The 16,374-nt window shown below is 36.5% G+C and overlaps 1 protein-coding gene across 1 annotated transcript; it reads right to left on the reverse strand.

The window, feature by feature from the left end:
- Positions 1 to 9,292: 9,292 nt before the first annotated feature.
- Positions 9,293 to 11,039, reverse strand: LOC113924838 (annexin A7-like). The gene is given in 2 exon segments (XM_035726184.1): positions 9,293 to 10,897; positions 10,900 to 11,039. Coding segments are annotated over 2 exon segments (1,398 nt in total). The 5' UTR covers positions 10,985 to 11,039; the 3' UTR covers positions 9,293 to 9,584.
- Positions 11,040 to 16,374: the final 5,335 nt, after the last annotated feature.

Genomic DNA, 16,374 nt, shown 5'->3' on the forward strand with positions numbered 1-16,374 from the left:
GCATCTATGAGATGAGGCATTAGGCTGTGTGGTAAAGGATCTTTCCTACTCCTAACACTTCATGACCTTTCTTCAGATGACCCTGTTTTTCAGATGATGGTATTAAAGCTAAATTCTCAGATGCCCCTAGATTTAAGTAGAGTTCTCAACAAGCCCCCCAAGTGGTGCTCAAGATTGCTGAAGGGGAGTGAAAGAGCCTGTCATTCTCCAATTTTCCCTTCCTAAGAAATCAGGATCTGAAATGCTGAGCCAGAGTTGAGGTACAGTGTCTGGGAGCCTGGGTCAATTATAGGATAGGCATCTCTCCCTATCTCGGCCATGTGTAGCCACAGAAGGATAATCTAAGATATCATCTTAGGAAGAATCTGAATCAGAAGCCAATTAGACTATGCAAACCAATCTAAAAGAAGCAGAAGGGCGAAAAATACATAGGAGTTGGAGAAAGATTCTAGGGAATTTCTCTTAGAAGAATTTTCTCATAGGATCTTCATGATCTCAGGCTAAAATCTTTGACCTGACTGCTGTGTGTGTGTGTGTGTGTGTGTGTGTGTGTGTATGTGTGTGTGTGCACGCTAGTTTGGGTAGACTACTAAAGGTATAAACTAAAAAGCAATGGGCTAAAATGTGAATGAAATGTTAGAAAATGAAGGTAAAAATACATAAATTATTCTTTTAATCTTTTTAAGACATTTGATAGTGAAAAGAAAAAATATAAGTAGTAGCAAGAGGTAGATTGGAAAAAAGTACTTATTAAAAACCTATTGCACGTATGGCACTATTCTAGAGAGTCAACAACATATATCACAAACATGAACCTAAAACTGCACTGTGATTTTAATGTAAAACTAAAATTATCATAGTTCTAGACCAAAATTAGACTGCCAAACATTTTTGATGAAAACACACATCATAAAGAAGAAAGCAGATTAAGGAAGATGGTGATTTGTCAAAATCTTCTTATAAAACTTCTATAGGTCTGTCTGAAATAGAATGGCCTTGCTATCTCACATGTGTGACCCAAGGATGAACTGTCCTTCATGGCTTCTGGAGTTGTTAGGGGGCATGACTACCACAGTGAAACTGAATATACTCAGGGGACTCATCGGATAATAATGTACTCCAGGCTACAATTTATGACTAAAACTTTTCACAGAGTTCTATAGTTTGAAAATGTGTGGTAAACAGAAAATGAGACTGGTGTGTGTTAAGAGGTCAGTGATGCCACATTTTCCTTTTAGAATTCCATCTGTCACCACAGGAAAGAAATGTATCGTTGGCACTCACACAAACTTCCACACTACTTAGGGATGCAAGAACTGCTTGGACTACTTTTCCTTCATTGATTTATTTATCATTCGTTCATATGACATGACTATTGCATATCATTTCTGCACTAGGTACTAAGAAAGAGAAATGAAATGATGAAGAAGAAAGAATGCCATGTCCTCACAGAGTTGACCATCTGGTAGGGGACATGAACAATAACCAAATAGTTGCAATGCAATTCAATAAGCATTATTATTATCGGAAGTACAGAGTGCTACAGAAACACAAGAGTTTGCACTCATTCAAGAATTTAGAAATGGATTATGAAAAGAATAAAATTTCAGCTGAAACAAGAAGAGTTAGATAGACAAAGAGGGAGAAGTCTCTTCCAGGCAGATGTATCAATAAAAGTAGTCTAATTATGCTGAGATAACAAGAAAGATCTCCAAGTGTCAATGGTTTACAACTACGAAGACTTGTTTTGCTTTCTTTCTATGTGTCCATCATAGGTTGGTTGCAGCTTTGCTCCACGTCTTCTTTTCTCTTGGACACAAGTCGATGAATCATCCCCCAGCTAAAACACTGCATGTCTGTGGCAGAAGACAGATGGCTCTTAGAGTTATCATCCAAAAGTGACACATGCCACTTCTGCTTACATTTCACTGGGCAAAGCAAATTGTGTGGCCAAATCCACAGGGCAACAATGTATAATCTCCCAATGGGCAGGGAGGGGAATCATATTGAGAACTAGACTTAATGGCAGAAGAATTAAATCATCTGTCAATGGTATAAACAAAGGGATAGACCCAATACAGAATTTTCTGTATCTTAAGACTTAAATCGATTTCAGTTAGTTTGAGTTTAGATGATGAAGCAGAAAGTAATCAGGCATAATGCTAGTCAGCAAGCACCAGCCAGATTAGGCAGGCTCTAAAGGCTAATTAAAAAGTGAGAAATTTATCATAAATGTTTTGGGTAGCCTTTGATGGCTGACTGGAATATGGAAACTAGATTGGAAACGGGCCAGACTGCAGTAAGAGGAGCCAGTTAGAAAGTGTGGGCCTTAATCCTCTGAGAAACAAACTGAGGGTTCTAGAGGGGAAGGGGGTGGGGGATGGGTTAGCCTGGTGATGGGTATTAAAGAGGGCACATACTGAATGGAGCACTGGGTGTTATAGGCAAACAATGAATCATGGAACACTACATCAAAAACTAATGATGTAATGTATGGTGATTAACATAACACAAACTAAAAAAAAAAGATTAAAAAAAAAAGTGTGGGCCTTAATCCATGTGAAAAATCACGAGACCTGAACAAAAACAGAAGAAATGGAAAAAGCCACTAAGATTTATGATGTTTAAAAAAAAAAAGATTTATGGTGTTTGGAAAACTGACTCAGCAGTGGTTGGAGAATTCTTGGATATGAGAGGTGATCAGGGAAGGAAATAAGATGCAGCCCAAGTTTTGTTTCATTTGGTAGGGCAGTATCAATCCAAACATAGAAAGCACAGAAAGGGATCAGGTTTGGGAACAAGATGGGAAAATCTGTTTGGGACATTTTGAGTGTGGTACTTCTAGAAGGCATTCCACTGGAAGTATCCAGTAGACAGGTACACACTTAGATCTAAAGTTATGGAGGAAGGAAAATCCAAGCCAGAGAGATAAATACGGGAGTTGTCAGGATATTGTTTGTAAACTAAGCTAAGGAATGACTGTCATCCAGGGTGATGGTATGAAAGGAGAAAGGATTAAAAACTAACGCAGCACAACACAAACATTTTTTCTTGTGGAGAGATTTTTCTGTGGCCTTTATTTAAAGCACGCTTCCCATACCTTTATGAGTCTACCGGTAGACTGGTAGAGGAAGGGCCTTCGCTCTTGAAGAAGGGCCATAGGTGCTTCCTCAGGGTGGCCCACAGCACTCAACGTATAGTGGTCAGAAGAGCAATTCAGGAGTGAGTCCCACAGTTTGGGTTTCAGTTCCCTGCTTTGCTCATAGCAGCCATGTGCCCTTGGAAAACCCCTTAATCAACCCTGGCTTAATTCTCTCCTGTGCAACACAGGGATGCTAACACCTCTATTCCACACTGAGCAAGGCTGTCAGGACTGGCAAAGCTGAATAGTATAGACGAAAGTTCTTTGGAAGCCAAAAACTATCTCGAAATGCAAGTTGGTATTATAATGTGCACTCTCAAGAGGGGAAATTCCTAAATCTATTTCGAGGTCTCATAAAATATGGAGAAAATAGAAAGTTCTTTGCCAAACTTCATAAAAGAAAAATTGACAACATTTCTGACATGACTCATTCTTCCTTTGAAAACCAATGATCAGATAAGGGTCAGCTCCTTTTAAATAGAAACTTAAGGAAAACAAAACTTTTAAGAAGTCTTTTCCGTGTGAGGGCTGTTGTTTTTCACGTTGCTCATTTTGGAGGTGTCTGTTACTTATATATGAGTTGACCTCTGGCCCTAACCTTAACCCTGATCTTTGTCTTTTTTTCCCCTCAGGTGGATACATTTGAATGGTAATAAAATAGTTAAATTTTCCATTTATGTTACCAAATCAGCAATCTTCCTTGTGAAGCTCTCCATATTAACCAAAAACTTTGAACATCATTACACTTAAAAAAAAAATTAATTCCAGAAGACTCGTCTAGAGATGAGAAACCAGCTGAGTGTTTGCACTGCCAATGGCTCAGTGAATGTGTTTTCTATAACTTCCATTTTCAAAGCGTAATTACAACTTCTTTTTCAACAATTTTTGTTTATTTAGATTAGAGCTAACCTTCACTGTCATTGTCTATGTGTTTTGTTCCTGTAAACTCCAATGTAAAAACTCTTTAGTACTCATTATCCAAGCAGTTTATAAGAAGGTTTGGACTCTTGGTTGTATGTCTAGTGTTATTTTTTTTTTTAAGATTTTATTTATTTATTTGACAGAGATAGAGACAGCGAGAGAGGGAACACAAGCAGGAGGAGTGGGAGATGGAGAAGCAGGCTCCCCGCAGAGCAGGGAGCCAGGATGTGGCTTGATCCCAGGACCCTGGGATCATGACCTGAGCCGAAGGCAGACCCTTAACGACAGAGCCACCCAGGCACCTCAAGTGTTATTTTTTTTTAAGTGTTATTTTAAATACTCTGTCAAGAGTAGGACTTATACTTTTAGTTTACTATAATCTCTGTTTTATTTTCACAACCAAAAATTGCCCCAAACATGAAAGCAATATGAAGTTAGTATATACCAGAGAAAGTACTGTGATTTAGAGAGAAAAGGAAATAAAACTTCACTATACATTTCATTAAATTTGAGTTTTGTGGAATAAAATGTTAAATTCAGGGATATATCGATAGAAATTTTGATCTTTGCAGTTAATTTCTAGCTTAGTATTAGCTCTAGAGATAAAATATATTAGGTATATGGGCCATCACTCACCACAGCTACCCCAAAAATCACTAACCTGTCGTTATATGTTTTCTCAGTGAGTCCTCAGAATTTTTCTCAACACAATGCCCCAGGCAGCCGCTTCCAGTCACTTAGGATTGGCAAAGAAGATGAAACTGATTTGCCACTCTGAGACCAACAGTCTCAGGGATATATGCCAATACACAAATGTATTTTTCCTACTTTGTAGTAGATATATCTTGTATATAGCCATGATCTTTGAATGTAAAAAAAATCTTTCTTGTAACTTAAATTATAGTATAAACATGAAATTTTTATACAACTATTTTTACAGGTATTAACACTACTTATGGTATAATAAACTATTCCTCTTTTACCAGTACCCATTCTGTCACCCTTCATACCATACAGAAATAATAAAGTGTTTGCTTATTGTTAATCACTAAATGCTTATTTAGAAATTATCACTGCACTCATTTTAAATAAACTGTTAATTTAGGAAAATCTTATGTAAACTTCTCTTTATCACTTCCATGACTACAACCTACTTTTTTCATATTTCAACTAATCTTTTCATTACTATTTGTAAAGCAATAACAAAATGGACATTTATTATACACTAATGTGGAAAGTTACCATTATTCTTCTGGAATACATCCTTTTGCCTCTTATTGAAAGGCGTTTCCCTCTTTTTTACATCCTTTTGGACTCTTCCAAATGAAACTCCACTAATTGCATTGTAAAGTCACACCAGATAGATTTTGAGATCATGCAGATGTGTGTTGACAAAATAACTATTTCAGACTTTGTACATTGCTTTGAAAAAAGTGTTTTAGTGACTGAGAAATGACATTTGCTAAAGAAAATAGGTTGACTGAAGGTAAACAGCTGTTTCTATTTTAAATATTCCACCTGTTGGACCACATTTTATATTTGTCCCCTTTTCAATTCAGATCTTCAACAGATTCATCTTTTAGCTATTATTTATTTAACGATAGATGTCTGATATTTGTAATTTTGATGTAGGTAATAAGCTGTTTGGTGTTACATTGTACCTCTTGGCTGGGCCTTTGGGAACTTTATTATAATGCACAGTTCTTTGTTGACAGCATCAAATAGATTTCCAACTGCTATGAAAAAATGTAATAATATCTCATTGTCTATAGCATTATGATGTGAAATCTTAGAAATGTGGTTCCTTAAAAGCACATCTTAGTATATTGGCTTTGTACCAACACTTAATATATATCTTCTTAGAGAGTCCCCATTTAAAACACACTTTGAATCAACTTAATAAATCCTTGCTATGAAAATATTTTATGGCTACTTATCAAAGGATCTTTATGTAAAAATAATAATAATTATAATTATCATAAATTGATGCTTGTTGATTTTTTTGTCATGCATGTGGTATCATTGTAGTATAGTCATTAAAATACATTTAGATTACTTATGCAAATCACTACTTAAACATCTTGAATAAATGGACTGATATATTAATTCACTCAATGTTAAGTGATTTTTATTTGCAATATTTCTTGAAAATATACATGCCTATTCTCACATATACCCAAAACTTCACCCACCGACCACATACCTCTTCTTCCACCAGATTTAGAGATACAAAGATAGTAAAACACAGTTCCTATTTTCAAGGAGTTTATAGTTTGGTGGAACTTCAAGTCAAATAATCAGTCTGTTCAAAAAAACTTGAGCAAGATTGGTTCATCTACTTAACTTGTTTGTTGACAAAATTAATTGAACAAGTCACCTGCTGTAAAGCAATTGAGTAGAAAGAACTATATAGATCCTATTATAGAAAATATTCTGCCACCCCAGAAATATCCATGGGCTGGATCATTGGCATTTTCAATGTCTCTTGAATAACCACATACCTCAAATGAGAATTAAAATGACATATGCTACAATTTGTGTGACATTGATAAGCCCCAGAACACTTAACAGGTCCAATTTCCATGATTCAAACATACTGGTCAGGGAAGATGTATGTTCCCTCTCTCAGAACCAGAAATCAATAATTTGAGGTATTCTCAATTAACTCCATAACATGCTATAAAGATTTTATTAGATAACAATAGAACTAGTGAAATGTCAGTATATGGCAATCATTTAAACAAAAAACTACTTGAAATTTAAGTAAAGAGCTTAATATAGTCACAGATATATTTAAGTAGATCATAGTCAATAATTTGAATTCTTCTCAAATGATATTCTCATCAATAAATTGTAGGAAACTAATCTAATGAATGGACTTGGAACTGTCTGAAATCCAATATTGGTTACTCAGTGATTGGTAACTTGGGAATGACATTATCACATCATACCCTGGGAAGGCCCACAGAGACTGTGTATAGCTCTGAGTTAAGCTGCACACTTGAATGGTGCATGTGGCTGGTACTCCCAGAGCTGTGCAGTCTGCAACTTACACAACCTTCAGCAGCCCCAAAAGCCTGCAAATGGCTTGATGTCAATGTCTTGATTAATGGTTTTGATGATTAATATGATTCTCACATTTATGTCAAGATTAGCCCTAAGTTTCCTAAGAGAAAATGTACTAGGTTCCATTCAGAGTGACTGTATCAAATGAGTTAGAAGTTCAACATTATAGTTTGTTAAGATTGGCTGTGCATTCAAAATTTGGCTAATTTTAGCAAAATCCTCAAGTATATGCAAGATTTGCTTGAAACATAAAGTAGATTCAAGTTTATCCCTACAACAATGGCACTGTCATTTGCATCTCAAAGTGTTTTCTTGAGTAGCAGGTGAGGAATGACATCATAGTAAGCACCCCTGGTCTCCACCTAACCAGCGCCCCCTCCTGTCTGTACCACAGTCCTTAATAGACGTAGACCCACAGGAATGGGGGGCATGGCCCGCATCATTTTTTCGTGTTGGGGACACTAAAAAAGAGGAAGTCTGCTCTGAAAAATGAATTAGACTCACAAATACAGATTAGTCAAAGGAAGTTCAGACTTTTGTTTGAGAATAAGAAAGAGAAAAACAACAACAACAACAAAAAACACAAAAGTCCTAGGGCAGCAGATTCTCATTGTCAGCTGTTTCTGATTCAACTCAATGCCCCCTTTGGCCACCTTTCCATCATTATTGTAAGGGAAGACCCCTCTGCTAACTAGGCCATTCATCTTAGGTAAAGCCTTAAAGGGAATGAATTCAGTGTCAATGTTCTAATTCTTTAGTAACTACATAAGCTTTATTTACTCATCCATTCAATAAATATATATGAATTTCTAATGAATACGACATAGTCCTTTCTCAAACAGCTCAGAGTCAAGTAATGCAGACAGATGTAAACAAAATACTGCACTATAGTATCCTAAATCCTAAATATGAGCAAAACAGAAAAGAAGAATGCTCAACTTATTTACCGTTTGGGCATAGAAAGAGAGACTTCACACATTAGAGGAAGTTCAAGCAGCAAGGGGAGGGAGTAAAGACCCATATGAATGTCAATACCACTCTTGGCTTCTCTACTCTCTGGAATATAAGAAAAAAATCTCCATGGAATGGTCTACAAGGGGCTGAGGTTGGGGCTTCCTCAAAACAGAACCAAGTTTACCCGCATCCTGCAGATGGCAATACTTTCTGGGAAGAAATACAAATTTATAAGAGACTAGAGAGCAACATGGGTCCAAAGTGGATATGGAGATGAGAGAATGTGATCTCTGGATCCTCCCTGGACCACTGTGTTTTTATTTATTTATTTATTTATTTATTTTAAAGATTTATTTATATGTTTAAGAGAGAGACAGAGGGAAGGAGAGGGGCAGAGGGGGAGGGAGAGGGAGAATCTCCAGCAGACTCCCTGCTGAGTGCAGAGTCTGAGGTGGAGCTCCATCTCAGGACCCTGAGATCAAGACCTGAACCAAAACCAAGAGTACACTTGACCCACTGAGCCATCCAGACGCCCATGGACCACTGTGCTTTGAAACACATATAAAAATCGGAAGTTATTCTTACACACTGCCAAGGCCATGTGTTTCTCTCTGCTGTTTCCATACCAGCTATACTCATCTCCCTTTCACTCTTCCAACATGCTCTGTTTCCCATCCTCAGGGCTTTTGCGTATCCTGTTCCTTCTGCCAGGAACACTCTTCCTTCCCCAACACTCCACTAAATTCCCAAACACACTTCATATCTCAGTTTCAACTTCACTCCCCCTGGGAGGTTCCCTGACCATATCTCTACCTCCCATCTGAGAAAAATCAGATTCCCCATTTATAAGTTCTCATACTTCCCTGTTCTTTTTTCATAACACTTAGGTTGTTTTCAATGATATATTTGGCTATTGTTTCCCATCTCACTAACTATGGAGCAGTGGGCAAATATTAAACTATTTTGCTCACCCCTGTATTTTGTTAATGTGTATTTAGCCTAGACTTTATTTAATAAATAAGAATATATGCTTAAACCAATTTAAAAATGTTATCTTTGATACACTCCTTTGTTGTGGCTACTTCAGTGGCATCCTTCACTTCTGAATCTCAACATAGACTACTCAAATCAGATGTTTTAGTTATTTTCTATTGCACTTTCTAGTGTATAATCTCAAATACCCAAAGGAAAAATGTCTCCACTTTTTTTTTTTAGAAATTGTTATGATTTTTTATTCAATTTGGGATCCTGATTAGAAAAGCAGTGAGATTTATGCCTTACAAACATTGCATTATTAGTACATCATTGTGAGATGGCTTCACACTGATTGTATATAGAGAAAAAGTAACATTGGAATTAAGGCAATAACCACATGTACAAACCAAGCACAATACCCTGACACAGTCCTTGGTAAAAAGCTCTTTTGCTTAGGTGGTGGTTGATATTACTGCATGCAGGTCAATTACTGAAGGATATGCTTCATTTATTTAAAAAATCCCTCCTACTGGCCCACGATGGCCAGAAGAAGCTTTCGGTAATCTCCACTTGTGTCACTTGAGATCATTGTGCCCAGGGTCTTCTGATACATCTGACTGAACGTCTGTTTTATTTGTAGAAGATCAATCTCACTTCGAGTGACCACAATCCTGACCAGGGTGGAGTCATCTGTGCCGGCACCTTTCATAGAATAGTAGAGCCTCTCAGCAAAGAAGGCAGGGCGGTTCAGGGCACACTGCAAGATGGTCTTTAAACCACTTTCAACATTTCCAGAAAATTCACGGGCAACACTACTTAGCAAGTCTCAATTGGCCACCCTGGAATAAGCCTCCACGGTAGCTTTCAGTTGAGGAAAGCTTCTTGTGGCAAGAATCATGTTAAAGCAAGATTCATCTGTCCTTAGTCTCCCCTCACCGGCTTGATAGAGACGTTGAGCATCTTCCTGAGCCAACTGGTGGTTAACATTCTGGTTCTCATCACGATTTCCCTGGCACATGGATACAAGTAAACGTTCAAAATGCCCTGATGTATCTGGCCTAATGTCCTTTTCAAGGTCTCGTCCAAATTCTGATTGATAACATCTGACAATTTCTCGGATTTCCTGATTTGTTCTTGTGCACAAAATTTCAATCAATACACGTTCCTGATTTCCTGCTCCCTTCATTGCATTCCGTAAACTCCAGGCATCGTAATATGTAGATGGCATGAACAGGGCAAGGATCAGTTCTTCCGTATTTCCACTAAACTCTGATTTAAGGTCTTTGATTAAATCCTTGCCATACATGGTCTTAAAAGCTGCGTTAATTTTTTGCCTCCGATCACTGGAACGGTTGGCCACAACGTCCACAATTGCCTGCTCGTCTGTGCCAAAACCCTTCATTGCTTTCCGAAGAATTTCTGCGTCTCTCATGGCATCGAAGTTCGCAGCTGGCCGGACTGTTCCTTGAGCTCCCTGAGTCATCGCAGCAGGCTGACTTGGGAAAGGAGCTTGTCCTCCAGGATACTGAGAAGGTATCTGTCCTCCAGGAAAACCACCAGGCAGTGGAACCTGTGCTGGGCCACCACCATAAGACTGTGAGGGTGGCTGTGGATAGCCAGAAAAGCCTGCTCCACCCGGTGGGGCTCCAAACCCTTGACCTGGAAGAACTCCTGGATAGGCTGGAGCTCCCCCTGGTGATGGGGCACCAGGATAGCCTCCAGGGGCTGGATAACCTCCAGGGGCAGGGTAGCCTCCAGCTCCTGGGTAGCTGCTACTTGGGGCTTGTGGGTAGGCACCTCCTCCCACTGGAGGAAAGCCACTAGGATAAGCATACTGACAGGAGGGGGAAAAGATGACTCCTGACCTGCAGGAGGATATCCAGGGAAAGGTGGGTAGCCTGTTGGGGGATAGCTTGGGTATGACATTCTGACCCCGGGAAGCAGCGTCACAGCCCAACGCTGGTCGCCAGCAAGATGGAGCCGGGGGAGGGCCCGAGGAGGCGGAGCCTCTACTTTTTCAAGAGTAAGGCTTAAGGGAAAAATCTTTAATGTCCACTTTTTCGTCTTTGCTGTTCTTTTGATGCATCCAACTTGGCAGTTATAAAAATTTTCTTCTGAGAAAGAAAAGACCTCTGAGCCACAGGCCCTTCTAATGTGAGGCATAGGAAATTTCTGTTATAAACAGAGGAAGTCAGATGTTTCCTTTTCCATAACTTCTAAGAAAGTTATTATTGCTAACATCTATTCCCACCTAGGATTAAAAGAAACTTAATAACAAATCCAAGAAAATCCCTCATCACAGAAATTTATTTGCTCCATCTAGAGAAATAGATGTTAAACAACATTCTTATCAACTTGACGGGAATGTTTGCTGTTTGTACATAACTTAGATAACTATATTTTAGTTATTGACAAGTCTACACCATTTTTTGCTAATGTAGGTGATTTTATGTTTATCAAACATTTGTAATGATAACTAGACAGTGAGTCTTCATAGACAAAACAAAAGGCATTATAGTTGAACACTTGCACAGGATTTTATAACTTTAGATGCTTGAGTCTTCCCACATAATTTATACTCCAAATCAAACATTTTTGAGAGTGCAAGAGAATACTAAAAGTAATTAAAATTATATAACTTCTGAAATGTTTAATTTTTCTTTAATTTTAGGAGAGTTTTAGTATATTGTGGATTTATATACATAATTTTAAATTTGTTTATTCTCAAAAGTATTTTCTTCTTAAAAGTAACATATTTGTATAAATTAAATCAAAATGATATTTTAATCTTTTTTATATTGACTACTTTGAATATAATATAAGCCAAACTGTCAATTTTAGCTCTGACATGTAGAACTAGGAAGTTGTCACTCTCATTCAAAAAAGAAGAAGTTGAATAAACTGAACATTAATTACTTTCTTAAACCCACCAGAGAACTGAGGTGGCATGGCAAACCCTAATCCCAAAATCCAAAGAGATAGGAGAATCAAGAGGACCACAGCTTGGATCTGCTTGCCAATAGCAGAAACCACTAGAGACACAACTGGTAGGAACGTTTAAATGATTATTTTGATTAATTACAAGATTTGAGAATGGTCTGGGATGAGAGTGAGAAAGTCCTGAAAGCCACAGTCTAGAAGAGTTCCCATACTTGTGAATTTTACCTCCAGGCATCTCTCCAGGTTCTCATAGTGAAGATCCACAAAAAACAGTAGGGGGAAAGACAGAAATCATTATGAAAAATGCCCACTGCCTTTTCCATAACACAAACCTATTCTCTAGGGTAAAGGTTTTACCAAAACCATATCTTATCTGGGGGAAGGGTATTCCTCCCACTCCAACCTTCTGCATTACCTAAAGGAGGAACACATACAACCACTTGATAAACACTATCAATGTCACATATTAAAGACTGAGATTCAATCATAAGATTATAGAATATTTTCCATCTTTCACATCTCACCACCATACCAACAGAGCTCTTATACAACAATAGTGGATCACAGCTGAAATTGCCACAAGATGCAAACTCTCCCTAAGGAGGTGTACTTAGGGAAGCCCAGAGTCAAGAGGGAAGATAAAAACAAGAAACTAAAGGAATTTGAAGCCCCTGGCACCCAGAGCTAAAACAAATATCGAGCACAGTCCAATGTTTATCATAACATAAAATTTCACACTAAATGCCTATTTTCTTCAATTTCTATTACCCAATATAATACGTACAGCTTTTTCCAAAAGTTACAAGTCATGACAAAAGGCAAAAGAAGACAACAACAAAAAAAGCAAACAAACAAAAAACCCCACAGTCTAAAGGAACAAATCAAACATCAGGAGACTCAGATACGACACTGATGTTGGTTGGAATCATTAGACCAGGAATTTAAAATAATTAAAATTAGTATGTTAAGTGGTCTAATGGAAAAAGTGGACAACATGCAAGAACAGATATAGGAGAGAGATGGAAACTCTTAAAAAAGAATTAAAAGAAAAGAGTTGAAATTAAAAATTAGGATAACAGAAATGAAGAATGACTTGGACTAATTGATTAGAATAGGATTCAGCCAAGGAAAGAATCAGGGAACTTGAAGATAGGTTAATGGAATCTTTACAAACCAAAATGCAAAAACAAATAAGAATGAAAATATAGAACAGACCATTCAAGAACAATGGGAAAATTTCAAAAGATATAACATAATTGGAATACTAGAAGGGGAAGAAAGAGAGAACAGAAGAAACATTTGAAATAATAATGGTTGAGAATTTTCCAAAATTAAGGACAGCAAACCACGGATAAAGGAATTTTAGGGAACACCAAACAAGATAAATACCAAAAAATTGACACCTGGGCATACAATATTCAAGCTGCAAAACCACAAAGACAAAGAGGAAATCTTTAAAGAAACTAGAGAGAGGTTGGGAGGGAGGAAATATTAACTGTAGAAGAATAAGGATAAGAATTATACTGGACTTCTCATCAGAAACACACAAGACGAAAATAGAGTCAAATACTTACAGTATTAAGTGAAAAAAATCCACCCACCTGGAATTATATATACAGCAAAATTAACCTTTATATGAAAGGGAAATACTTTCTCAGACAGGCAAAACTGAAGAGAGTCATTGGCAACAAACCTGTATAAGAAATGTGAAAATGAAAAAAAGAAATGTGCAACTGTTCTTCAGAGAGAGAGAGAAACTTGGATCCACATAAATAAAGTGTTGAAAAAGAATAAAGGTATTTTTTTCTTAGTTTAATTTGTCTAAAAGATGATTGTTTCTTTAAAGTAACAATAGTAAAATTATATTGAGTGATTATAGCATATGGATAAATGACATCAATGTCATAAGGATGGGAGGAGGCATTGGGAATATTCTGTTATAAGTCACCATTACTACATGTGAAACAATCTAGTATTAGTTGAAAGATAACTTAAAAAGCTTGAAAATATATATTGGCAAGTCAAGGGCAACCCCTAAAATGTTTCTTAACATAAATATAATTGATATGCTAAGATAGGAGATAAAACAGAACCGTGTAAAATGCTCTTTAAACATAGAGAAAGCAGAAAGCAAGAAGGGAAAAGAAACAATGAACAAATGTAATGAATAGAAAACAGTTGCAGATACGGTGGATGCTAACTCAACTATATCAATAAATACCTTAAATTGTATAAATACACTAATTAAAATACAATAATTATATGAATGGATTTTTAAAAGAATCAATTATATGTTATCTACAATAATATAAACAGAGAGGCTAAAAGTAAAGCAATGGAGAAAAATATACAATGCTAACACTAATCAAAAGGAAACTCTAGTAGCTATGTGAATCTCAGACCGGGTGGACTTCAGCATAAGGAAAATTATCAGGGATCTAGAAAGGCTTCTGACAATAATAAGGTCAATTCTCCAAGAAAGCATAACAATCCTAAAGGTGAATGTACAAAACAACAAAGCATCAAAATAGGCAAAACCGATTGAACAGAAAGGATAAATATACAAACCCGTTACTGTTGTTAAAGACTTCAACATCTCTCATTTATTAATCAATAGATTCAGTAGGCAGAAAATCAATAAGGATAAGGTTGACCTGAATAGCACCACTAGCTAATTTGATCTTATTGACATTTGTAGAATAATTCATCCAACAATAACAGATTACACATTCTTCTTAAGCCCATGTGGACCATTTGCCAAGATAAACCACATTCTTGGCCACAGAACACATATTAACAAATTTAAAAGAATACAAATCATAGGACATATTTTCTCAGATCACAAAAAAATTAAACTAGAAGTCATTAACAGACGGATAGCTGGAAATTCCCCAAATATTTGGAAATTAAACAACACTTTTCCGAACATGATGGGTCAAAGAAGTCTCAAGTGAAATTTTAAAATATTTTGAGCTAAGTAAAATGAAAATTCAACTATTAAGATTTGTAGAAGCAGTGAAAGCATATTGAAAAAATAACAAAAATTAGTGCAGAGAGCAATGAACTTGAAAACAGGAAACAATCGAGAAAGTCAACCCAAAAGCTGACCATTTAAAAAGATAAACAAAATTGATAAATCTCTCAGCCAGGTAAATGAAAAAAAAAAGTAGAGAAGATACCAAATGACTAATACCAGAAATGAGAGAAGGGTTATCAACATGGACATTAAAAAATGAAAAAGGAATATTATGAACAACTCTCTGCCCACAAATCTGATAACTTAAATGAGATAGATCCATTCCTTGAAAGACACAAGTTACCAAAACTCACACAAGGAAAAATTAACAGTCCTATATCTACTAAAGAAATCTAGTGAAAAATTAATAACCTTCCAGAAAAGAAATCACCAGGCCCAGATGGTTTCACTGATGAATTTGACCGAACTTAAAAGGAATAAATGATAACGATTTTCAACAATTCTTTTTTGGAAAATAGAAGCAGAGGAAATATCTCCTAACTCATTCCATGAAGCCAGTGTTACCCTAATAGTAAAGCCAGATAAACATTACAAGAAAGAAAATGTCAAAAGAGTGTATAGTGTGCAAAGGGAGCATGCTGGAAGGGATTCTGGGAAAAAAAGCTGGTTATCACATAAAAACTGAGGGAATATGATTACACTATGGAATTTAGTTAATAATAATTTATCATTATTGGTTTACTAATTGTACCAAACGTACCATACTAATGTGAGATGTTAATAATAAGGGACACTGAATGTGAGGTATATGGGAACTTTCTGTAATAACCCCTGAAGTTTTCTAGAGACATAAAACTATTTTTTTAAAATAAGTTCATTTAAGAAAATGTTTTACTCTATGAAAAACACTATGAAAAGAATGAAAAGGTGAGTCATAAACTGGAAGAAAACTCTTGCAAATCATATGTCTGATAAAATATACAAGAACTTAAATCTCAACAGTACAAAAAAAATAACAAAATTTTAAAATGGGCAAAATATCTGAATGGACACCTTACCAAAGAAGATATGCAGATGGCAAATAACCACACGAGAAAAGTGCTAAGCATTATTTGTTATGAAGGAATTGCTAGTTAAAACAGCAGGATACTACGACACACATTACAATGGCTAAAATCCAAAAATCTGATAATACCAGTTGCTGACGAGAATGAAGAGCAACATGAACTTTTATTTACTGCTGGTTGGAATTCATAATGGTACAGACATTTTAGAAGGCAGTTGGGCAGTTGGGCAGTAACAAAGCTAAGCAGTCTTACCATGGGCTGTAGTAATTGTTTTCCCAGGTATTTACTCAACTGAAATGAAAACTTAGGCTCACCCAAAAAACTTCATATGA

This window comes from Zalophus californianus, chromosome 2, assembly GCF_009762305.2.
Source record: "Zalophus californianus isolate mZalCal1 chromosome 2, mZalCal1.pri.v2, whole genome shotgun sequence".
Taxonomy (NCBI): Eukaryota; Metazoa; Chordata; class Mammalia; order Carnivora; family Otariidae; genus Zalophus; species Zalophus californianus.